Raw genomic sequence first — 21,791 nt, forward strand, 5'->3', positions numbered from 1 at the left:
TTTTTTAATGGTATACTACCACCTTAAGAGCAAGTTGTTAAAAACACTCTTCATCTTTCTAAGATCACAAAAATGTTTTAACTTTTGAGTGATGTTCAACGAAATAAGTCAAACAGGTTGAATAGCAATATTTCGATCTATGGCACAAGGTGAGCAAAGGTGGTATTAGAGAGCTTACGATATGAAAACTGCAACGGAGACGACAAAGATCTGGATCGAGCGGTTGCGACTTGCAGTTGCGGTATTCAAATAAATATAGTTACGAATTTCCGCTTCATAAAAAAGAAAACATCTTGAAATAAACAAAAAAAATTTTAAAAGTTTATGGTTGTTATTGTATTATTCAATAATAATTATTGTGTGTGTGTGTGTGTGTGTTTATATATATATATATATATATATATATATATATATATATATATATAAACACACACACACACATATATATATATATATATATATATATATATATATAAACACACACACACACACACACACACATATATATATATATATATATATATATATATATATATATATATATATATATATATATATATTATATATATATATATATGTATATGTGTGTATATATAGACATATATATATATTTATGTATTTATACTTATGTATATATCTTAAATTTGAATCAGAAATTAAATAATTACTTTGTTACACTTTTGGAGCAAGAACTACTTTGATCCATTTATAAGCCGTTTTCAGAAAACACGAATTTCAACGTTTTGACGTTGCGTAAAAAGTTTTAAAACGGCATTTCAGGGAATCCCATCCATTGCGCTTGCCTAGTGTCAAATATTTATCATAAATTGTAGAAGTTGCCGTTGCAGTTTTCTTATCGTAAGCTCTCTATTATGTTGAGTGGTACGTGGCGGTACGTATTACTAACAAAATGATAGGCGAGAACAGGGAAACTCATTTCATTTTCATCAATTTATATCGCTTTTGGTTTACATACTTGTAAAAAATCATTTAACTGTCTATGAGATAGTGGAATGGTCACTTCAGATGAAATGCTTATATTTACTTAGAAAAATCGACGAATGTTTACTTTGTTTTTGGTTAATGTTGGAGATGCGGGACATCATGGAGTGAAATGGCGAACCCCATAAAATGTTATTCTTTTTGTTTCATTTAATGAAAAGAACGTTCAATTCATTCAGACACATTTTTGTGATGTAAAAGTTGTAATATGATCACGTTATATCAGTGGATGCTTAACATCGCTGGATCTAAATTTCCAATGTCAAGAAGAAGACAATCCTGACCTTTGTGCCAGATGTTGTTCCTTGTGCTAAGGAGTAGGGAGAAGCGTTATGATATTATCCAACTCAAATGGATGTCATCGTGGAACTTACAACTGTTGCTCATTTCAATACCTTTTCTTAAATACTCAACTTGTACTTTGTTAGTAACATGCTATTATTGTTCCCTGCTTACCTTTTAATATCTCCGAACTATCTAATACAAAATGAACGGTCTACGCTGGTCATTTCTGAACTCTTTTCTAGGGTTAGGTTGAGTTTCCAATCAAGGGTTTACATTATAAGAACTTACTTCAACATTAGGACTGGGACTATCAATAAGAGATGATGGTAAGAAATCATCATTGCTGAACACGTTCCATGAAATGCTGAGACTCTTCTTTCAATTTCATAAGCATTTCAGCATTACGCATTCTTTCTGTTGATAAAAATAGCGGGGATATGTTGGACACCCTGTATCAGTTTTTCCTGTAACAAGTGTATACAACAAATGATTAGCATACACCACCCACAGTCATATCATATGTTTGTAACCCAAAATCATATGTTTTGTAAAATACACTTTAACACAGGTAGCACTGTAATACCAGTATTAACCGTCAGTCAGCTGCAGTATCAGTTGAACAACTTTGAAAAACTATTTAGAAATTTAGTTTTGAGGTCTAAAATCAAATTATTGGTATTGTATTTACTGCAAGAATCCAAGATGGCTTCAATTATACATGTCAAAAAGTCAAAGGCTGAAGGAAACGATTTGAAAGTTTTTGATTGGCTGAAAAAATGAGCTGCTGCATAGGTTGTCCCAGTTCTACCTACACCCTCCTATCTCACAGTTACTCAACCGCTACTTCAATGGTGTAAACTCGTGACAACTTATTTACGTAAGCTATCGATAAAAAAGTCACTATTTAAATCGTTTAACGATGACTAGTTTTACGGTTTAGAAGGTCAAAATAAAAGTGTAAATAATTAAAGAAATTTAATAATTAATATGGAAAAAGATGTTGCTGTCAAAATTTCAAAATACAATTTTGCACATTCAGCGACTTTTTGATTTAAGCAAAGAATAGTAAACAAAAAACAAAGCTGAATAAAATTTTTAAAATTTTCCAAATATTTTAACCATTTTGTATGTTTCTAAATCGTAAATTCATAAAAAGTTCGATTTTGAGTTTTTTTTATTAGAGCATACTTTTCGTTTTAAAAATAATTGAAAGTCGAAACTTGCAAATTGTCGAAAATTGCAAAAATAAACACAAACGTACTTGATCAAACTCTTTAAATTGAAAAAGCAATTAGAAAAATGGAGGGGCGACAAAGTTTTAAGAGCATCGTTTTTTTTTTTTTATTAAAAAAAACAGAACCAGCCAAGAAAAGTAACGTAGTAATGTTCTGGAAGACATCCTTCGTACTTTCCTTACTTATAGTATCAGTATTTTCCAATCAGCAATGCCAGATGGGTTTGCCTCCTTTAGTAACACCTAAAACACCAAAAGTCGATTTTCTCATAGTGGGCATAATCCCAGAAAGTTCAACCAATCACAAAGATTATCCTCAAGCCTTGATGAACTTAAAATCATATCTAAACGTAATCAATAATTTAATTATATTTACGTCTTGCAGCGTTGCTTCAGCGCAGAATATAGCATTAGAGGTTGTCATCGGTAAAGATTTCCAGCAATACTTTAACCAGTCTTTAACGAGAAAAGTATTATTCGTTACATTTCTTGATAGAGATTCAACGAAAGCAATCGCAAATATTATTGCCTTTGATTCTCTTTTTTATCAGATCGATTTTTTTCCGTTAAACTTTGGTTTAGTTCATCCCAATAGCAACTATATTGCGTATGTTCCGTTGACAAAAAAATTTATCTGGTATGTGATCGATACTCTAAAGCTAAACAAACTTGTAACGCTTAGTATCACAGCAAACGGAGAAAAAGGGTTGAATTTTTCTGCTATCTCTAAATCTTTCCCAAATTTGTGCATCTCAGATTATACTACTGATTTTAAAAATATTTCTTTAATGAAGTTAATTGCACAGGAACTGTCTTCAAACGGAAAGCTGGACGTCCTATTTTTGCACATAGCTAAAAATGCCATCGATGGGCTGAAAACTTTCTTCGACATAGCGTACAGCCTAAATGTTAGGATAACCACGTGCTTTTGGAATAACGACATGGATCAGAAATACTTACGACGCACTAAATTACATTACTCCAAGAGTTTTTTTCTTGGTAAAAGCGAGATGATAGAGAATGTATTTGACTATTCATCTGACCAATTACTTTCTGCCATAAAATATAGCAATGGCAGCCTGGAAGTAAGTGAATTGAATTATATTAACTATTTTAGTTTGACCGCCAATCTTTATTATCTGAATCAAAGTAAGTGTTTTAAAGACTTCGTAAGTCAGTTTCTAGAACTTTACGAAAAACCGTTGACATTGATAACGTTTGGTAGTCAAAATGATTCAATAGTAACACCGTACGCTAAAGCTTATTTGCGCAGCTACAATAAATCCATCCAGTCTTGCCCCAAGATAAATTGCAAACCGGGATACGAGCCTAAAATAATGATAGTTATAGATACGGATTCAAAAAAGGAACAAAACTGGAATTGCGTTCCATGTTTAGATAAAAGTTTTAAAAAAAATTATGGAAGCGATGGTTGCAAACGATGTCTGAACTATTCCGAAGCAAGTATTGACAAAACTGAATGCGTTGACCGCTTTAGAAATAAATGCTTGAAAACAGTTGATGTGGAGGGTATTGCTGTTATAGTCCTTTCAGTTCTTGGTTCCTTTTACAGCTTGTTCGTAATTGTGACATTTATTCTTCAAAGAAAGACTCTTACTGTTAAAACGGAAAATCTTACATACTCAATTATTTTGCTGGTAACACACACTTTAATATTTATTGCCATTCCGTGCTTGTACATAAACGAGCCGGTTCTCGCAACTTGTTCCGTACGACATTTGATATTGGGTTTTTTGTTCACTATTGTAGCAGCAACAACATGCGTTAAGACCCGCAAATATATTACCATCTTTAAACTAAAACATCGTCTCACCAACAAAGATAAAGTAAAAGCTACTTCGTTGGACTTTATCATTGTGCTGGGCTTTTTACTTTTTCAAGTTGTATTAGGAGGTACTTTATTTATTCATGAGCCACCAAGATTAATTCAGACTCTGAAGTACGAAAATATGACCAGAGATTTTCAGTGTTCGACGGATGCCCATTTTACTATTCAAGTCATTTTTATTGGTTTCGTTTTATCTATATCTGCTATTCAAAGTCTTCGTGCCCGAACTCTGCCATCTTTCTTCAACGAAACTGCATCTATTACTTACAGCACATGGATATCATGCATTGTAATGGGATGTTACTTTCCCATTTATTACAGCGCTCAAGATGGTAAATCAAAAGCAATTGCAACTTCGTTAATCATGGTGATAGTCAATCTATCTTTGATGTTCCCGAAGTTTTCAACTAGAATGGTACTTATATATTTTCAACCAAAGAAAATCACTGTTAACGACTTTAACTTAAAAAGTAACTGAAAACAAATTTAAGGAAAAAATGAACAGATTTCTTAATATACGTTTAAAGGTGGCTTTTGATTTGAATTTAAAGATTTTATGAATTCATTAAGCTTTTGCAGGGTTAAATGATAGACTATTAATGGCATAAAGTTTCAGTATATGCATATTTTATTCAAATTTGGATGTATTAACTACTTGCAAATATGTGCTTCTTGAATATATATACTTCTTGAATATACGTAGGCCGTTCGATGATTTTCTAGAATGTGACTTAAATGGGATCGATAAGTCCGTCATTTTTTTTTTTTTTTTTCCCAGTTAATAGAATTTTCATATAAACACGTGAATTTTTAGATATTTCAATTCATTATTTGTTTACAAATCAGGTAGTGTCGACGTGTCAGAGTATTTTTTTACTATCAAATATTGCGCAGTGATTGAATTCTTATTGTAAATACAAAACAAATTCATGAACGATTATTAATTGTAACGACTCTTCACCTTCACTTGCAATGATATTCAACTTTGAGAACGGTATTCAACTTTGAGAACGATATTCAACTGGGTTGCTGATTTAAACGTACAAGTTTTGAAGACGTCCAAAAAATGTCACATTACAAAAAAACATTCGAAAAATCCATGATACGGTGTTATATGATAGACGATAGAAAGGACGAAAACTGGATGGGTTATATTTTACATGAAGAACTAAAAATGAAAAATCTTTGTGCAAGATGGGTGTTGCATATACTACCAATTGATCAAAAATGCGTTCCAATGTTTGGTTCTCAAGCTTATTTGGATTGCTTAAAGAAAAATAAAATTTCAAGCGTCATTTTCTGTCGATGAAACTTGGTTTTATAACTATACAACAAAACAAATGCAATATTTGAAACTATTGAAGCCGATTAAAGGTAAAAAAGTTCCATCAGCAGATAAAACAATCAATTCTTTCAGAAAAGAAAATCAATATTTTGAATGCTAAATTTTACAATGTTTAGAATGTTGTTCTGTTTACAATGCTGTTTAGATCAAGCGCATAAAAAAAATCGTAAGTTTGGACCAGAGTTTTCGTTTTACAATGATGGAATAGAATTACTGAAAAGTCATTGGATAAAGTGTATTGAGGGGGATTGTATTGAAAATAAAACTTATTTCATGCAACTATCTTTTTAAATTTGGCAAATACGATACACCACCATTCCGCAACAACCTCTTTATCTTGAAGGTTCTTTTATAATGTCAATCCCATCAGGTCTTGCGTGCAAAGTTGCCTGCAAATCCTTTCGATGCACCATACACTTTACATAATGATTCTTAAATCGTTTTTGGGATTCCTAATTTTTCAGATACCATTATGTAGAGTGCTCTCATCAAATTTAACAGCGCTGTGTAGCTGGAACATAAAAGATGTTTATAATTTGAGTTGCTTTATTATGTATTAAAGACCTGTACGAACATGATTTGACACAATCTTATTTCAAAATTTTAGATAACGGTAAATATTTTTCAATAATGACTCAAGATCAAGTTGGAATTGATTCAAATTTTAATTACTTTTTAGGTACCTCAAAAGGCTTCTTAAGACACATCGGGGCTTTTGATTTTTATAAAAAAATAAATAAATAAAAAATACTCCATCCTAACGTTCATTATTAAGCACAACAGATGTTGCTTACCATAAAAATTCAGAACTGTTTAACCGTGAGAGGAAAAACAAACTCAACAAAAAAAACATAAGTCTTCAGAGAAGAAAATTTTTAAAACGTGTATTTACAGCGTTGAAAACAGAACGCACATAGTTTTTTAAACGTTTATAAATTCCATTCAAAAATTACATGTTTTATAACTTCATATTTGCTGTTAAAAAATTGACTTAATATAATGCTTTTAAAATAAATATCTGTCGAATTTCAGATTCAATACTTCAATAGCGTTTTCATTTGTACATAAATACACACTTCAACCAAAGATTCCCTCTTCGGGTTGTAAAACCATTTCACCATTTGTTCTAAAAGCAGAATAACATCAAAAAAGATGCTAAAAAATCTTAAATTCATCCAACTGATGTTGGGTGAATTAGCACTTGTAATAACTAAGGACTTGTAATAGTTAGGACTTGTAATAATAGGCTTTATTATCAATAGTAAAAGTAGTAAAGGTTTCATAAGATTCCAATTATTGAATCGATAAATGTCATTCACATGACAAGGCATCTCCCAGCAACTTTAATTATGACCATATAACGGGTCGAGCGGGGGTGGATTGAGACAAAAATTATGTGTTTTTTTTGCCACGCTTTGAAATCACATGGAATAATTTGTAATTATTTAATTCATGCATCAATGACTTAGGAATATTATCTAAAAAATTCAAATCAAAATGTTTCAAGAAGGATTTTAAGAAAAAACAAAAACTTTTTTTTGTAAAAAATCCACATGCTACAGATGTTTTTGTGGTAAATCATTTCATGCAAGAAGGTTATGCAAAAGCTACTATTTACAATATCTTTTGATATAATTGTAATTTTACATTATTGTAAATAGTAGCTCTTGCGTAACCAACAAAAATACTTTTAATCGAAGGTGTGAAACGATAAGAATCGAGGTATTAAGAAAAGAGCTGAGAAAAATAAGGTTGATGTAAGTTTCCGTAAACTAGTTTGAGAATTTTCATCAAGTCACATAATCATACACAGTCAACTAGCTCAAGCAGATAATCATTATAAAAAAGATAAAAAAAAAAACCTTAATACAATGAACAATCAGCTCAAGTCAAAAGCTGGTAAATCATCTATATGGGTCAGATAATACGAATGTTATGGACGATAAAAAGTATTTCACATTCTATTGTGATAGAATACCCGGGAATGACGGTTTTACATATATAATGTATATACGTGTCCAGATGAAGTCAGATACAAAGGTATAGAGAAATACCTGAGGTATTTGTGCAGTCAGTGCTCTAGAGATAAATCAAGACATATATTTTGAAGAATGTTTGGTAAAAAGGCATAAGCCTTTTACTGATATCAACAGCAATGGATAATATTCATTTCAGCCAGATTTGGCAAGCACAATAAGCTACGAAGGTTTTATGCTGGTTAGATGATAATGTCATTTATATGCCCCATGACATATACACACTAAATCAAGTAAGAACAATTAAAAACTTTTGGAGATGTATGGTTCAGAAGTTGTATGAGGGAGGGTGGATGGCTCATACTGAATAGCATTTGATGTTATGCATTAAAGCAAAGGTAAAAGAATTTGATGGAACATTTTTACAAGACATTATGAAAGGGATCATTGGAAAATTGCACAAAATTACTGAAAATGGTGTGCTTTCCAAATTAGAAACATTGAAAATTAAATAAAAGTTAATAAGTAATAATCATCTAAAATTTCAAATACAGAGTTTGCTTGTTCATAAATAAAATGACTTTAATATTTGTCTCAACCCACTCATTCCACCCATTCCACCCATTAGTATATTAAAAATAAAGGAGCAAGAAAATTAGGAAAAAAAGCTATAACAATAGACATTAAAAATTTTAATAATTTACAATGACAGCTGTAAGTAGGGTTCAACACTTTTTAAAAAATCATAGACAAACTGAAGAAAAAAGAAAAATTAAAGAAAAAGAAACATAAGACAAACTTTAAAGTTATTTATTTGGAGAAAAATTTTCTAACGATTAAATGGTATTTTCAAACATAATTTAAACTCTAACAAGTACCAACACACTTAAAGAAATATAAAATTATAAATTTTGTAAACTATTATAACCCTTTCCTTACTGTTTGTGTGAGGCATTGAGCTTAATTTAATTGTAAGAATAACTTGTTTTTAGAATATAAGCTGATGGACGGTTTTTAAAGAAAAGAATACTCAAAAACTCTTCTCTAAAATTCTCAGCTACCATTATTTCTGCCATCACCGATTCCATATTGCATCCAATGAAGTATTTCCCAAAAAATGTAAAAACACTTTTTACCTTAAAATTCTGATTGTCTATTTCTGACTGTTAATTATAACAATCTTTATACCACCTAAATATTCTGACCTAATTTATAACAATCTTTATACCACCTTGTATCTACCTGCATGACTGCTTTGGTCCAGAAAAAAAGCCACTATAATCTGACTAAAGTGACATTTCCACAAATTGATTAATTTGCTTCTCAAGGAAATAATATAAAACTAAAAAAATATTTTTGTCTTTATTTCTATATTATTTTTGTCTCTCAAGTGTTTTGATTCTCCATTTAAAAAAATATTTTCTTAAAATTTTTGCTAATACACATTTCTAATATATTTTTTCTTGGTGCAGGTTCTAGTCAGTTATTGAGTAAGAGACTTTTTAAATGCTTGTAACTTTTGTGGAACCACATAATTTAACATTTGTTTCTAATCTTGTGCAACATCTTCTAACTAGGTGCAAAATGAAAAATAGGTTTAGAGTAATAGATATTTCAAAAAAGATGGGACTTTTTTTTTGAAGCATTTTTTACTTTCCAATGAAAGCTAAAGGATATTTCTAGCAAGCAATTGTAGCATACCAAAAATTTTAAAAATATTTTTGGTTCATTCAATGCCGGTTAACTAATGGACCTCACATGAAAAAACCTCTGATTTTGATGAAACTTTTTCAAATCAACTTTCAGATCTCCTTTGATCAATTTTGGGTGAAATAAATAAGTCCTGAAAATTTCAGGTCACTATCTTATGTGATTCTTTAGAAATGGCTATTTAAAAATAAACAAATTTTGCATGAAATCTCCCATCAAGCAAAAAATTTTTCTCATTATTTTTAGGGATTAAGAACTTTTGAATAAAGTTTTTGCATACCTCATACTCTGTGGATAGATACTTTATGTTTTTGAGCAAAAATCAGATTTTTGAAATTTTTCCATAAGTTAGAAATCTTCCTCGGTAATTTTTTTGTTTTTATGATTTCAAAGAGCTTGAGGCTTGATGTTTAAAAATAAATTTAAAATTATTTGAAATAATTTTCAGATTTGGTTTTGTTAAATAAAGGATCAAAAACATAAAATCAAAAAATCATATTTCAAGGTATAAACAACAAAAGAAAGCCTGGTAAGGTAAATTTCTCAAAATTGGTTAAACAAAAAACTTAATTTGTTGGCTTCTTTTAAGTTCATTTCATACCATTTACAAATATTAACAATTTTACTTTTGATTCTAAAAATCTAATCTGTTTTAACCAACAAAATCCAGTAGTTTGCAAGGTTTTAGGTGCTTGTTAAGCATTTTACCTGTTAATTTTTAGTAAATCACATATGATAATTTTTAATAAATCATATATGATAATTTTTAGTAAATCATATATGATAACTTTTAGTAAATCACATATGATAATTATTATTAAATCACATATGATAATTTAAATTCTATACAAATTGATGCTTTTTTTTACATCTTCAAAAAGATCCACATAATATTCTCATTCTTCTTTTTTTTTTTTTATTTAACATTTAGGCTGACTTCTGTAATCTTATTTGAGGGAATCATAAGAGCACTAACTCATTTTATGTTTTTTCTGAACACACATAGATTAATTCAATCATAGGTACCTTTTGATGACTCTCAAAATCTGGTTTTAAGAACAAGAACTTTGAAATTAGAAAAATCACACAAAATGACCCATTTTTTAATCAGGTGTTTCTCAAGAACTTCTTAAGATATTAAGCTGAAATTTTCAGAATTTGCTTATCTAATTGATATACATAATCATAACAAGCTTCAACAATATGAAACCTTTTGTTTATAATATAATTTTCAACAATATGATATTATAAACATAAGGTTTGTTTGATGCGGGACAACTCTTTTCTATTATCTTGCATTCTATTATAACAAAAATTAATTAACATTTAAAGTTTCCAAAAAAAGAGTGCAGGAGAATGAATTGAACTTTGTTTACAGTTGATTTTATACTATTTTTCATTTTTATTTTGTCTTAATATTTGCATATATTCTGATAACTAAATCAGAAATTTGAACTTTTCTTGTTAAAAGAACATCAACTTTGTTTTGAATGGAAATTGAAATTTGAAATGAAAGTCAGAGGGGATTGGTTTACTTTTAATAAAAACAAAACAAAACAAAACAAAACAAGAAAAAAAAAAAGCTATAAAAGAATTTTAAAAAAATTCAACATAAATACCTAAGCATTTGCTTCTTCACAAGCATCAATCCAATCACCAAAAACATCTACAGGTTCTGATAAATCTTACGGAAATGTTAAGAAAACTGCACTGGGCAAAGTTGCTTAAAATGTTATTAGAAAGAAAAAAAAAGAAACATGCCACTTTTAAAATGTAGCTTTAATTTTAAAAAATAGCGTATATTACTTTTCATTTTCAAAAGAAAAGATACATGTAATTGGTGTTTGAAAATCTTCTAAACAAACTCTGCATGATATATGTCCAACATTTCGTTGTTTATCCCTAGTTATAAAGACTTTTATTACATACTGTATCTTTTAAAAAATAAAACTAAAAACAATTACTTAAGCAACGTGTAACTTTTATCTATACACCTAGTTAAAGCTGTCACAACCTTTCTTAATTTTTAAAGTTTAACAAAACCTTACATCTTAACGTCACACGATTTTTCGTGATTACAAAATGGGCAGTTAAATTGATTCTCTAAAGTCCCAAGAATTTTTTTTTTCTGTGGAGCTTTTCGCTTGGCTCTTCTTCTTCCCATTTTTTAATTATATTTGTAGAATAGGCTTTTTTACTTCTTTTTAAAATATAAAAATGTAAATGAAACTATTACTGCTATCACTATTGGTATAGTGTGCGTGTTGACCGACTTCGTGTTGTACGCACGAAATTTAGAGGCATAATCTCATCCTGTCGCACAATAGTGATTTAAGAGGAGTGACAAAAAAAAAAACCTTCAAAGTAATTTTAAAATTACATAAAGTTTCAAAAAACCTGTTGCGTAATATATAATTGCCTAAAGATACTAATGTACAACTAAGTATCTATTTAGAGATTTTTAACATATTCGCAAAAGAAGATTACAGGCTGGAGTACTAAGATTAATATTTGTCTAGGTATATTTAGAACATCTAAATATTTTAAAAACATCAACAATAATTATGTAAAATATATATATATATATTCATAGTTCATGACAATATACAATTATATAATTTATCAGTATTATTATTATTATCATTATTATTATTATTATTATTATTATTATTATTATTATTATTATTATTATTATTATTATTATTATTATTATTATTATTATTATTATTATTATTATTATTATTATTATTATTATTGTTATTATTATTATTATTGTTATTATTATTATTATTATTATTATTATTATTATTATTATTATTATTATTTTATTATTATTATTATTATTATTATTATTATTATTATTATTATTATTATTATTATTATTATTATTATTATTATTATTATTATTATTATTATTATTATTATTATTATTATTATTATTATTATTATTATTATTATTATTATTATTATTATTATTATTATTATTATTGTTATTATTATTATTGTTATTATTATTATTATTATTATTATTGTTATTATTATAAAGTAGTATATAGAGTGGGGAATCATATATATAGAGTGGGGTATCATGGAACTGATACCATTATTTTTAAATTTGTTTGCAAACCAATATGTTGAATTAATCAGCCAAAACATAACTTGAATCCTAAAATATTTTATGGCCATGTTACAAGATACAAGAAGATGTAATTCATTATGCTAGCTTAAACTACTAAAGCATCCCAGGCTAAATTCACATTTTAATATAATTTATTCTTATTTTAAAACTAACAAAAGTTACATTTAAATCAGAAAAAATCTGGCATTTAAGGATAAGCTTTTATCATCGGTAACTATCATCGATATCTATCGATAACTATCATCGATAACTATAATCGATAGCTATCATCGATAACTATCAGTATGGGAAAATCTCAGAATATTATACCTCTGATAAAAGTAAACGTATCAGTGTTTGAACTAGTAATAACTATGGCATAATTAGAATATCAAAATTAAGAATCACTGGTAATTATCACTTCAATTTTTAAATAATCATCACCAAAATGGGAAATTCTTTTTTCCATTCATTTAGAACTTTATGTAAATAAATCGCTTTTCAAGCTTATCGCGCGATAGATAGGATTCTCTAATTGCGGTTGATGAAAAAATTATCGGCTTCAAAAAAATTCGCTGCTTTTTATCCGAAGCGCCATCCAGTTATAATTATACGTTGTAGCTTAGAGAATTTGAACTCGTCGTTCGTTCTGAGATTATGATAAATTATCAGTCACGTGTTTGAAAAGTGAACAAAACAAAAATGGATTTGAACAACTTATTAGAAGGGGAAGCAATTGATTTTTTGCGTTTCGCTCGATGAATAATTATTTAATAAAGAATAAAGTGATAGTTTTAAGTAAGAAATATTGCTATTTTATTTTTAATTTTATGGATTTCAATTACTGAATGTTTCTAGATTTTAAAATGTCTAAGAATATACAAAACGAAGAAATACTTGCAAAATGAATTAAACACAAAAATAATGACAAAGATATTTAAAAGAAGAAACTCAGAGATTTCTTTTGATTTTTTTACTTTGATGTTTTGATAAATTTTTATTAGGATTTCAAAAGTTAGAGGAAATAGAAAAACTTTTATCTTTTGACCCGAGAAGAAAGATTTTAAATTATAATTACTTAAACACTATTTTAAATAAAATTTATACATTGAGGTATAAATACTTTCCAACGAGTTTGTGTTATATAAAATATTTAGCAATTCTATAAAATTAATTATCGTCCATAGGGGATAGCTAAAGTTACCCCGGTGACCTTTAGTTTGGATTTACTTTTTGAAAATACTTAAAGACTTTCCTTCACCTTCCCTCCTTCCTTCCTTCTATTGACAAAAATGTTGGTTGATAGAATTCTTTAGGAGGCTTTTTTAAAGAAACTATTAATCGGCCAGTTAGAAAAACCACTAGAAGTTGGTCAAAGAGAAATGTCTTAAAAAAGTATATAAAAAAAAAAAAGAAGTAGGAATATTATAAATGTTATAAATACCATTCATTTTTTAGTATAACTATAATTAAAACTGGAGGTCAATTACAAATGCCAAATCACGTGGGTTCTGACAATGAACTCTACTACTATAGGTATTTGGTGTACCATCTTTTTTAAAAAGTCGTTTCACATTTTTTAACGATTTATGTTTCTGATGCAAAATTAATTAAGTTTTTTTATGTATGTGCTCCAAAAAATTTAAATTTTTCATATTCATTAAGAAATCTTGCTGTTTTTATCTTGATGACTTTTTTAGGTAAATTATAAGATGATTATCCACCTAATCATTAGAATTTTATTTGCAGCTTCTAAAGCTAATTATAATAATCATTCGTGCCTCTAGAAATTGGAAAGAAAGCTGTTGTGTGCCGTATTACACTTGAAATTTCATTTATTGTAAATGGATTTTTTTTGTATTACGGTCTAAAAAATTTTAACGTAACTAATAACACTCCAACAAGAGCATGATGCTAACATAAACATAATGCCAGCTTAACATAAACATAATGCCAGCTAGTTTAACATAACAGATTTATAGTTAACAGAATTAATATTTGTGATTATTTATTAATTCAAAATCAGTCATCATTCTCTAGGGATCATCAATCAAACGATCCCTAGAGAAATGCAGCATCTTATTCAGTCCTTGCTTATAAGCTGAGATCAACTACCATGAAATTGATTGATGCACCGTAAAAATGATTTCACGACGCCAGGTCAAATGAAGTTCATTTTTTCAAATAGAAAGTTAAAGCATTATTTCAGTTTCTTTTGTTTTTTTTTGACACAAGTTGTAGAAGTAAAATTATGCCTATTATTATTATTATTATTATTATTATTATTATTATTATTATTATTACTATTATTATTGTTATTATTGTTATTATTATTATTATTATTATTATTATTATTACTATTATTATTATTATTATTATTATTATCATTATTATTATTATTATTATTATCATTATTATTATTATTATTATTATTATTATTATCATTATTATTATTATTATTATTATTATTATTATTATTATTATTATTATTATTATTATTATTATTATTATTATTATTATTATCATTATTATTATTATTATTATTATTATTATTATTATTATTATTATTATTATTATTATTATTATTATTATTATTATTATTATTATTATTATTATTATTATTATTATTATTATTATTATTATTATTATTATTATTATTATTGTTATGCCAATTATGCTAACAACGATTTCTGCCTGGAAAAGTTGTACTTAACAACTTTCACATGACTTTTTGTTCTTTTTTTCAATTTTTGATTACATGATCTGAAATATTTAGTTGCAATAATTTCAAACAAAAGATTTACAGACCGTCATTTTGTTTAATGACTACAATTCAATAACAGATTAGCTAAACAAAGAAAACGACTACATACTAGACCACGAAAATTTCATTCAAATAAAAACATGAATAGAACGAAAATATAACTATTTGTAATCGTTGTAGTTTTTAAGATACAAAAATTCAAAAAATACTTAACATTATTAATGATTTTATTTTGAATTTCCCATTTTCCAATGATTAACTTTGCTCTTTATAAATAAATATTGTATACATATTTGTGTTACATATGTATATAATATGTAATACATATATATGTGTATATGTATTACATATTTGATCTCAGAAAGCTTAAAATCAACCTAACATTCATTTCACGAGATAAACTTATCTTCAATTTTTTTTTCTCTCTAACTATCTTTAAAATTTTTGAAACATTGACCCTTTTGTTTTAAACTTTATCTTTTTATAAGATCAGTTAAACTAACAGTTTAATACACTCTTTAGCCAAATAATTGCCATTTATAGGCTAAAAAACGTGTTTGACAGGAATTTCCGAACTAAACTTTTTCCATATCCTGTCCATGTTCTGTCCATATCCGGTTCATATCCCATAGATTGTTTAACTTTTATTAAACTTAAGATTGTTCAACCAAAACCAAAGGTAAAGTACTGTGAAGTGCATCCAAAGATTCTTTCTTCGCATAGCTCGCTAAGATGAATATCAACTTCTTGATACGATTACTTTATCTAAATATATCAATATAAAATTGATGTGATAAACATCAACATGTTTTTTTTTGCTCGTTGTTTTTTCTCTGTGCGACGTTCCAAAAAGAAGGTCTGCCCACCGTGATAAATTTGCTGTATAAAGCTTTGGGATTCCTTTTTTCTTTTTTTTTTGGTAAGCAAGCGATCTTCTCAAAGAAATTGAATTAATCTCAATCTTACTTGTGATTCAAAAAGCTGTATAAGAAAAAATATAAGAAAAAATATAAGAAAAAATATAAGAAAAAATATAAGAAAAAATATAAGAAAAAATATAAGAAAAAATATAAGAAAAAATATAAGAAAAAATATAAGAAAAAATATAAGAAAAAATATAAGAAAAAATATAAGAAAAAATATAAGAAAAAAATATAAGAAAAAGTATAAGAAAAAATATAAGAAAAAATATAAGAAAAAATATAAGAAAAAGTATAAGAAAAAGTATAAGAAAAAATATAAGAAAAAATATAAGAAAAAATATAAGAAAAAATATAAGAAAAAATATAAGAAAAAATATAAGAAAAAATATAAGAAAAAATATAAGAAAAAATATAAGAAAAAATATAAGAAAAAATATAAGAAAAAAATATAAGAAAAAGTATAAGAAAAAATATAAGAAAAGATATAAGAAAAAATATAAGAAAAAATATAAGAAAAAATATAAGAAAAAATATAAGAAAAAATATAAGAAAAAGTATAAGAAAAAATATAAGAAAAAATATAAGAAAAGATATAAGAAAAAGTATAAGAAAAAGTATGAGAAAAAGTATAAGAAAAAATCTAACAAAATATAACAAAAAATAAATGAATTGTTAAAATGAAATGCGACGTACTTTAAAAGACATTTTAAACAAATATTTAAATAAAACGGTTGACGTTTTAGTTATCAATTAATGTAACCCATCTATTTTATATCTTACATTTATCTTAATATTAGAGTATTTCTTATATTCACACATGCGACTGAAATAAAATCCCATTCAACATCCTATTTTGAAATTTTTAGCTGCGATCGTAAAAACCACGTCAGTTTGCTTAGTAATATTGCTTAAACTTACAAAAACAAAAGTGCAGAGAAAATGGCGAGAAAGTGTTTTATTTGACATTGTCATTTTCTTGAACTTTAAATTCAGGGTTGTTCAAAACACAAATTGGATTGCAGTTTTCGTCTTTTTAAACAAAAATCGTTCATGAACTTCCCTTAAACTAAAATAAAAGTATGGAAGTGAGGAGAGATGGGAATGGTAGTGATGGTGATGGTGGTGGTGGGTATGAATGTGGTCTAGTACCATAATCCTCGGCTCACATTTGATAAAGAAGATTGGTCAAGAGAACACTTTTTAAGTGGCATAAACTTTTAATAATCCGAATCTTAAGAAGCCTTCATTCTTTATAATATGAATTTACGACTGATGGAACGTAAAGCATTTCGAGTAACAAAGAACGGTTAACCAATGATGCGGTATTTAAAAATAAGTAAATTAACCATTTATTGAAACTATCAAATTTATAAAAAATATTCGTTAAAATGCTCATATTTCTTTCATAAAGTTTACTCTAGTCTGAGGAACTATTCAAAAATTTAATTCGCACTAATCAACCCAACCGAACTAAACCAACAACCCTTACCCCATGCTCGCTTTTTTTTTCTCTTTCAAACTCTAGAAACCCAGTTTATAATTCATTAAATGGTTTTGTATACCTTAAATTGCATTTTCGTTACAATTTGCGTGAGCAGCCTGTGTAACACATTTTTAAAACTGGTTGTCAATAACAAAAACCAAATCACGTGGGTTCTGTCGATGACGATAAAAAGTTCGAATTTGATAATACAGCTAAAAACTATTAAGTTAAGCAATCTTTCTATTACCGTAAATATTCAAAATAAATTTTCCGTTTACACAATCAGAGAAAAACGTATAAAAAGTTATATGAAGGGACAGGTGTCATTTTTTTCGTAGATAACGTAGAAAAGAGAGAAAAAGTGCGACAGGTGAAGCGGTGTCCTTTGTTTTGTAAAACTTGAACGTGTTAAACTTTTCATCTGCTCCTTTTGTTCTTCCAAAGAATTCAATCCTCGATCTTTTTAAAAATTGTTCTTACGCTCCTTTCGAAATTTAAATTTACGCTGGAGAGCTTGTTTCTATATGAACTTTTAAAAATTCGGTTTTATTTTACTCTTCGTCTAAAACTTACTATTGGAAATTTATTTCCGCAATTAGTTTGAATTATTTTGAAAGAAAATGCAATACTTTTCAAGGAATATGTTCGATAGCACTTCTTTCCGCACGATAAACAACAAATAATTTGCATCCGCTGATTGAAACCAAACGGCTATATTAGACGCTTTAAATAATAGATAAGCTTCAAAGAAGAAAGATCGTGGTGACATATGACCTGTATTTATATCAACACAAAAGAACTCATATTGACCAATAAAAACATGTTATTAATGAGTAACTGACCAATGAAGACAAAATTGCATTGTTTAAGCGAGCGGAACAAATCGATGATTATAAATTATATTAAATCAAACCGTGTTGTAAATGTTTAGTTCCTTCTGAAAAAGGAAGTCGCGCGAAAGTTTTACGTTAATTTTTATTTTGAGGTTTATGTTAATGTGCTTTACAGTTTATGTAGTAGCACTTTTTAAAGACACAAGTTTAAGTTGTATATTTAAGTGGAGCCTTTGAAAATGGCAACCGTACACATGATGAATGGCCATGGTCATCACCACTTAATGAACGGAGTAATAAATGGACTTGCTCATGTAAATTTAGGTGGATACCCATTGAACTTGGAACAAGATCCTGATGACGAGAATCCTACTAATTTGATCATAAATTATTTACCCCAAGAAATGACTGAAGATGAATTAAGAACTCTATTTTCTTCTGTCGGACCTTTAGAATCCTGTAAACTTATTCGTGATAAGGTAAAACCTCTTATCTATCTTTATTTTTACCGAAATAGCATTAAGTTTGAGTTGTTTATTATTGACATGCATGTGTAAATGAAAATACTTTTCAAAAATTTTATTTCCTACTCATGGATAGTTAAAAACTTACAAAATTCTTTAGTTAAATTTAAAATCAATTTTACAAAAATATTTCGATTAAATTAAAATACTTTTTTGTTGCTTTCGCCCTAAAATGATTAGAATGAATCGAATGGTATTGCATTCTAATTTTTCAACTGCGTTACTATTTTGTTTCATTTCACATTCTCTCGTGTGTATAGTTATCTTTATTGTTATTTGATATGCTTTGCGGTATTTTATTTGTTAATAAGTTTTATTTGTTTCTGAAACCAGATATCGTTTTATGCAATAAACAATTTTAGTCACCATTAAACTTTTTATATTTCGATAACTCAGCTCTTTCGTAATTGATAATTACTGTAAAATTACTGTAAAGTGTGGTTTTTTTAAGTTGAAAAAAGTTAGACCATTTAAAAGTAATAATTGGTAAACAAAAACGTAAAGCTAAAACTAATGCACTATACATAAATAAGATCATGCTGTTTCATTTGTAAAATCAATCACCCGGTTTATAGACTGTAGAATTAGATTTGTAAACTTTTTTTTATTGTTAATCGCATCATACTTTCTATTATAGGTTACAAGAGCTAGTCTCGGTTACGCTTTTGTGAACTATCAGCACGCAGCAGACGCAAGAAAAGCAATAGAATCTTTGCAAGGAATGAAGTTGACCAATAAAACTATTAAAGTGAGCATTGCACGACCAAGCTGCACTGAGATAAAGAATGCTAACCTTTATGTCAGCGGACTCCCATTAGCATGCAACGAAAATGATTTACGAGAGCTTTTTTCGAATTACGGATCAATAATTACTAGTAAAGTTTTGTACGAAGAGTCGGGTCAGAGTCGAGGCGTTGGATTTGTACGTTTCGATAAACGCAACGATGCTGAAGCTGCAATAAACGGGTTAAATAACCGCATTCCCGAAATTAACGGCGCCATAAAACCATTAACGGTTAAATTTGCCAATCCTCCTTCTCAGAAAATTCAACCGTACTTAGATATTCTCGCTCAGGCAAAAGGTCTTGCTGGGTCTACTTTCTTGAGACAAGTGGGTCTCACACAGCTATCTCCGATAAACTCCAGTGGTGCTTCTCTCACGACTTCACCTATCAGCTCTCCACTGTCTCCGAATTCTTCAGTTTTGAGAAATAACCTGGTTGTTAATTCCTCCAACTCCTCTTTGAATAATGCGTCGTGGTGCGTATTTGTTTACAACTTACCGTCGGATGCGTCGGAACTGACGCTTTTTCAGCTTTTTTCGAAGTTTGGAGCCATTCAGAGTACGAGAGTGGTTTATGATGATAATACTAAAAAATGCAAAGGTTTTGGTTTCGTTAACATGGCGCACTATGAAGATGCGACCATGGCTATACTTCATCTTAATGGTTATTGTTGCGAACGAGGAAAGCCACTTCAGGTCTCGTTTAAGCGACCGAGAAACCAAGCGGGTATGTCAATGATCTGATGTTTTTTATTAGAAAGTTTTTTTTCGTTTTTTGTTTTTCAGTTAAATTTTTTAGCGTTAAAAATACTTTTGAAGGAATATATATACCCCTCCCCCTCTCAATGCATGACGAGTTCGTTTTATATTTAAGACCGTCAGTTACAAATTTATTGACGTTTCTAATAAATGAAGTTTTCAGAAAGTAAATAGGACCCAATGGTTTCAGTTTTATTAGTGAATATACAAGGTTTGCAAACGCTATTTGAAAACTGTTTTTTCTCTTTCGTTATTTTTTAACTACAATGGAAATTATTTAAAAAATTTGCCAAGTTATGTGTATAAATAGACGGTTTTTCATTCATTTTTCCTTTATTACGCTGGCTTTTACTTTGTGAGAATAAAAAAAATACACGTTGAAATGCGTGCGAGAGTTTTCAAAGGTAGTTTTGTGATCGACGTCACAGACGTTAAAGGAAAAATGATTTAATTTATAATTTATGACTTCATTTTTTTTGTTGCTGTTGAGTTTTTTGTTTACAGAATGTAAATGAAACTTTATAAGATTTTAAAACGCTCATAAAAAGGGAGCAGTAAATATATGGAATTTCTAATGAATAATGAATATATGTTAACGATATTTTCATTTCGATAACATTTAATTTCTTTATTTTATATCAAGTCTCATAGTTTTGTTTCTGGCTTTTCTATGCAAGACGTAAGCTTCTACTTCGTTATGAATTCGAACTTGCTAATCGAATTGCTGTTCTATTTTTTCTTTATTACTTTGAATAAAAAAACAGAATTTTTATGTTATTTCTTACTTTCGGAGAATTATTGTTTTTATTTGTTTACTGTGAAAACGAATATTTATTAGTATAAAAGATGTCTGCTGATGTCCTGTAAGGAAGCATCGAGTACTTAATAGATTTATATAGACACTTTGCGTTCTAGTTTTTCTCTTTGTTGTACATTTTCCAATTATCCCTCGCCCCCCTTGTATTTTAGCGAAATTTTTTATTTTATTTTGTAAGTTCATGTTTGCATACTTGAAATGATCGTAAGCTGAAATGTTAAGTGACGAAATCAATGGATATTGATACTGCAATCGATAAACAAAGAATGACGTCCACAATTCTTTTGATATATTGGGTTTATTTAAAATTTTAATACCTTTTAATAGCCAAATATTTCTTATCCATATTCGCAATCAAATAAAGTTTATGAGAAAATGCTCACAC

The 21,791-nt window shown here is 28.1% G+C and overlaps 3 protein-coding genes across 3 annotated transcripts; 2 read left to right on the forward strand and 1 right to left on the reverse strand.

The window, feature by feature from the left end:
* Nucleotides 1–657: 657 nt before the first annotated feature.
* LOC149880081 (uncharacterized) lies at nucleotides 658–6,360 on the forward strand. Its single transcript, XM_090070640.1, has one exon. It carries the CDS (start codon nucleotides 2,587–2,589, stop codon nucleotides 4,846–4,848), a length of 2,262 nt encoding a protein of 753 aa, XP_089926766.1. The 5' UTR covers nucleotides 658–2,586; the 3' UTR covers nucleotides 4,849–6,360.
* A 211-nt stretch (nucleotides 6,361–6,571) lies between these two features.
* On the reverse strand, nucleotides 6,572–11,705 carry LOC145194968 (transcription elongation factor 1 homolog). The gene is made up of 4 exons (XM_090070641.1): nucleotides 11,450–11,705; nucleotides 11,233–11,303; nucleotides 11,021–11,085; nucleotides 6,572–6,841 (listed from the first exon to the last, which is right to left on the reverse strand). The coding sequence occupies exons 1-3, from the start codon at nucleotides 11,563–11,565 to the stop codon at nucleotides 11,021–11,023; spliced, it is 252 nt and encodes an 83-aa protein (XP_089926767.1). The 5' UTR covers nucleotides 11,566–11,705; the 3' UTR covers nucleotides 6,572–6,841.
* A 6,896-nt stretch (nucleotides 11,706–18,601) lies between these two features.
* On the forward strand, nucleotides 18,602–21,494 carry LOC145195412 (ELAV-like protein 1-B). The gene is made up of 2 exons (XM_080073245.2): nucleotides 18,602–19,001; nucleotides 19,684–21,494. The coding sequence occupies exons 1-2, from the start codon at nucleotides 18,762–18,764 to the stop codon at nucleotides 20,572–20,574; spliced, it is 1,131 nt and encodes a 376-aa protein (XP_079929371.2). The 5' UTR covers nucleotides 18,602–18,761; the 3' UTR covers nucleotides 20,575–21,494.
* The last annotated feature ends 297 nt before the right edge of the window (nucleotides 21,495–21,791 follow it).

The sequence above is a fragment of the Hydra viridissima genome, unplaced genomic scaffold (genome assembly GCF_058129835.1).
Source record: "Hydra viridissima isolate aposymbiotic clone 2 unplaced genomic scaffold, HvirCarnegie_v1 scaffold_13, whole genome shotgun sequence".
In the NCBI taxonomy this organism is placed as follows: domain Eukaryota; kingdom Metazoa; phylum Cnidaria; class Hydrozoa; order Anthoathecata; family Hydridae; genus Hydra; species Hydra viridissima.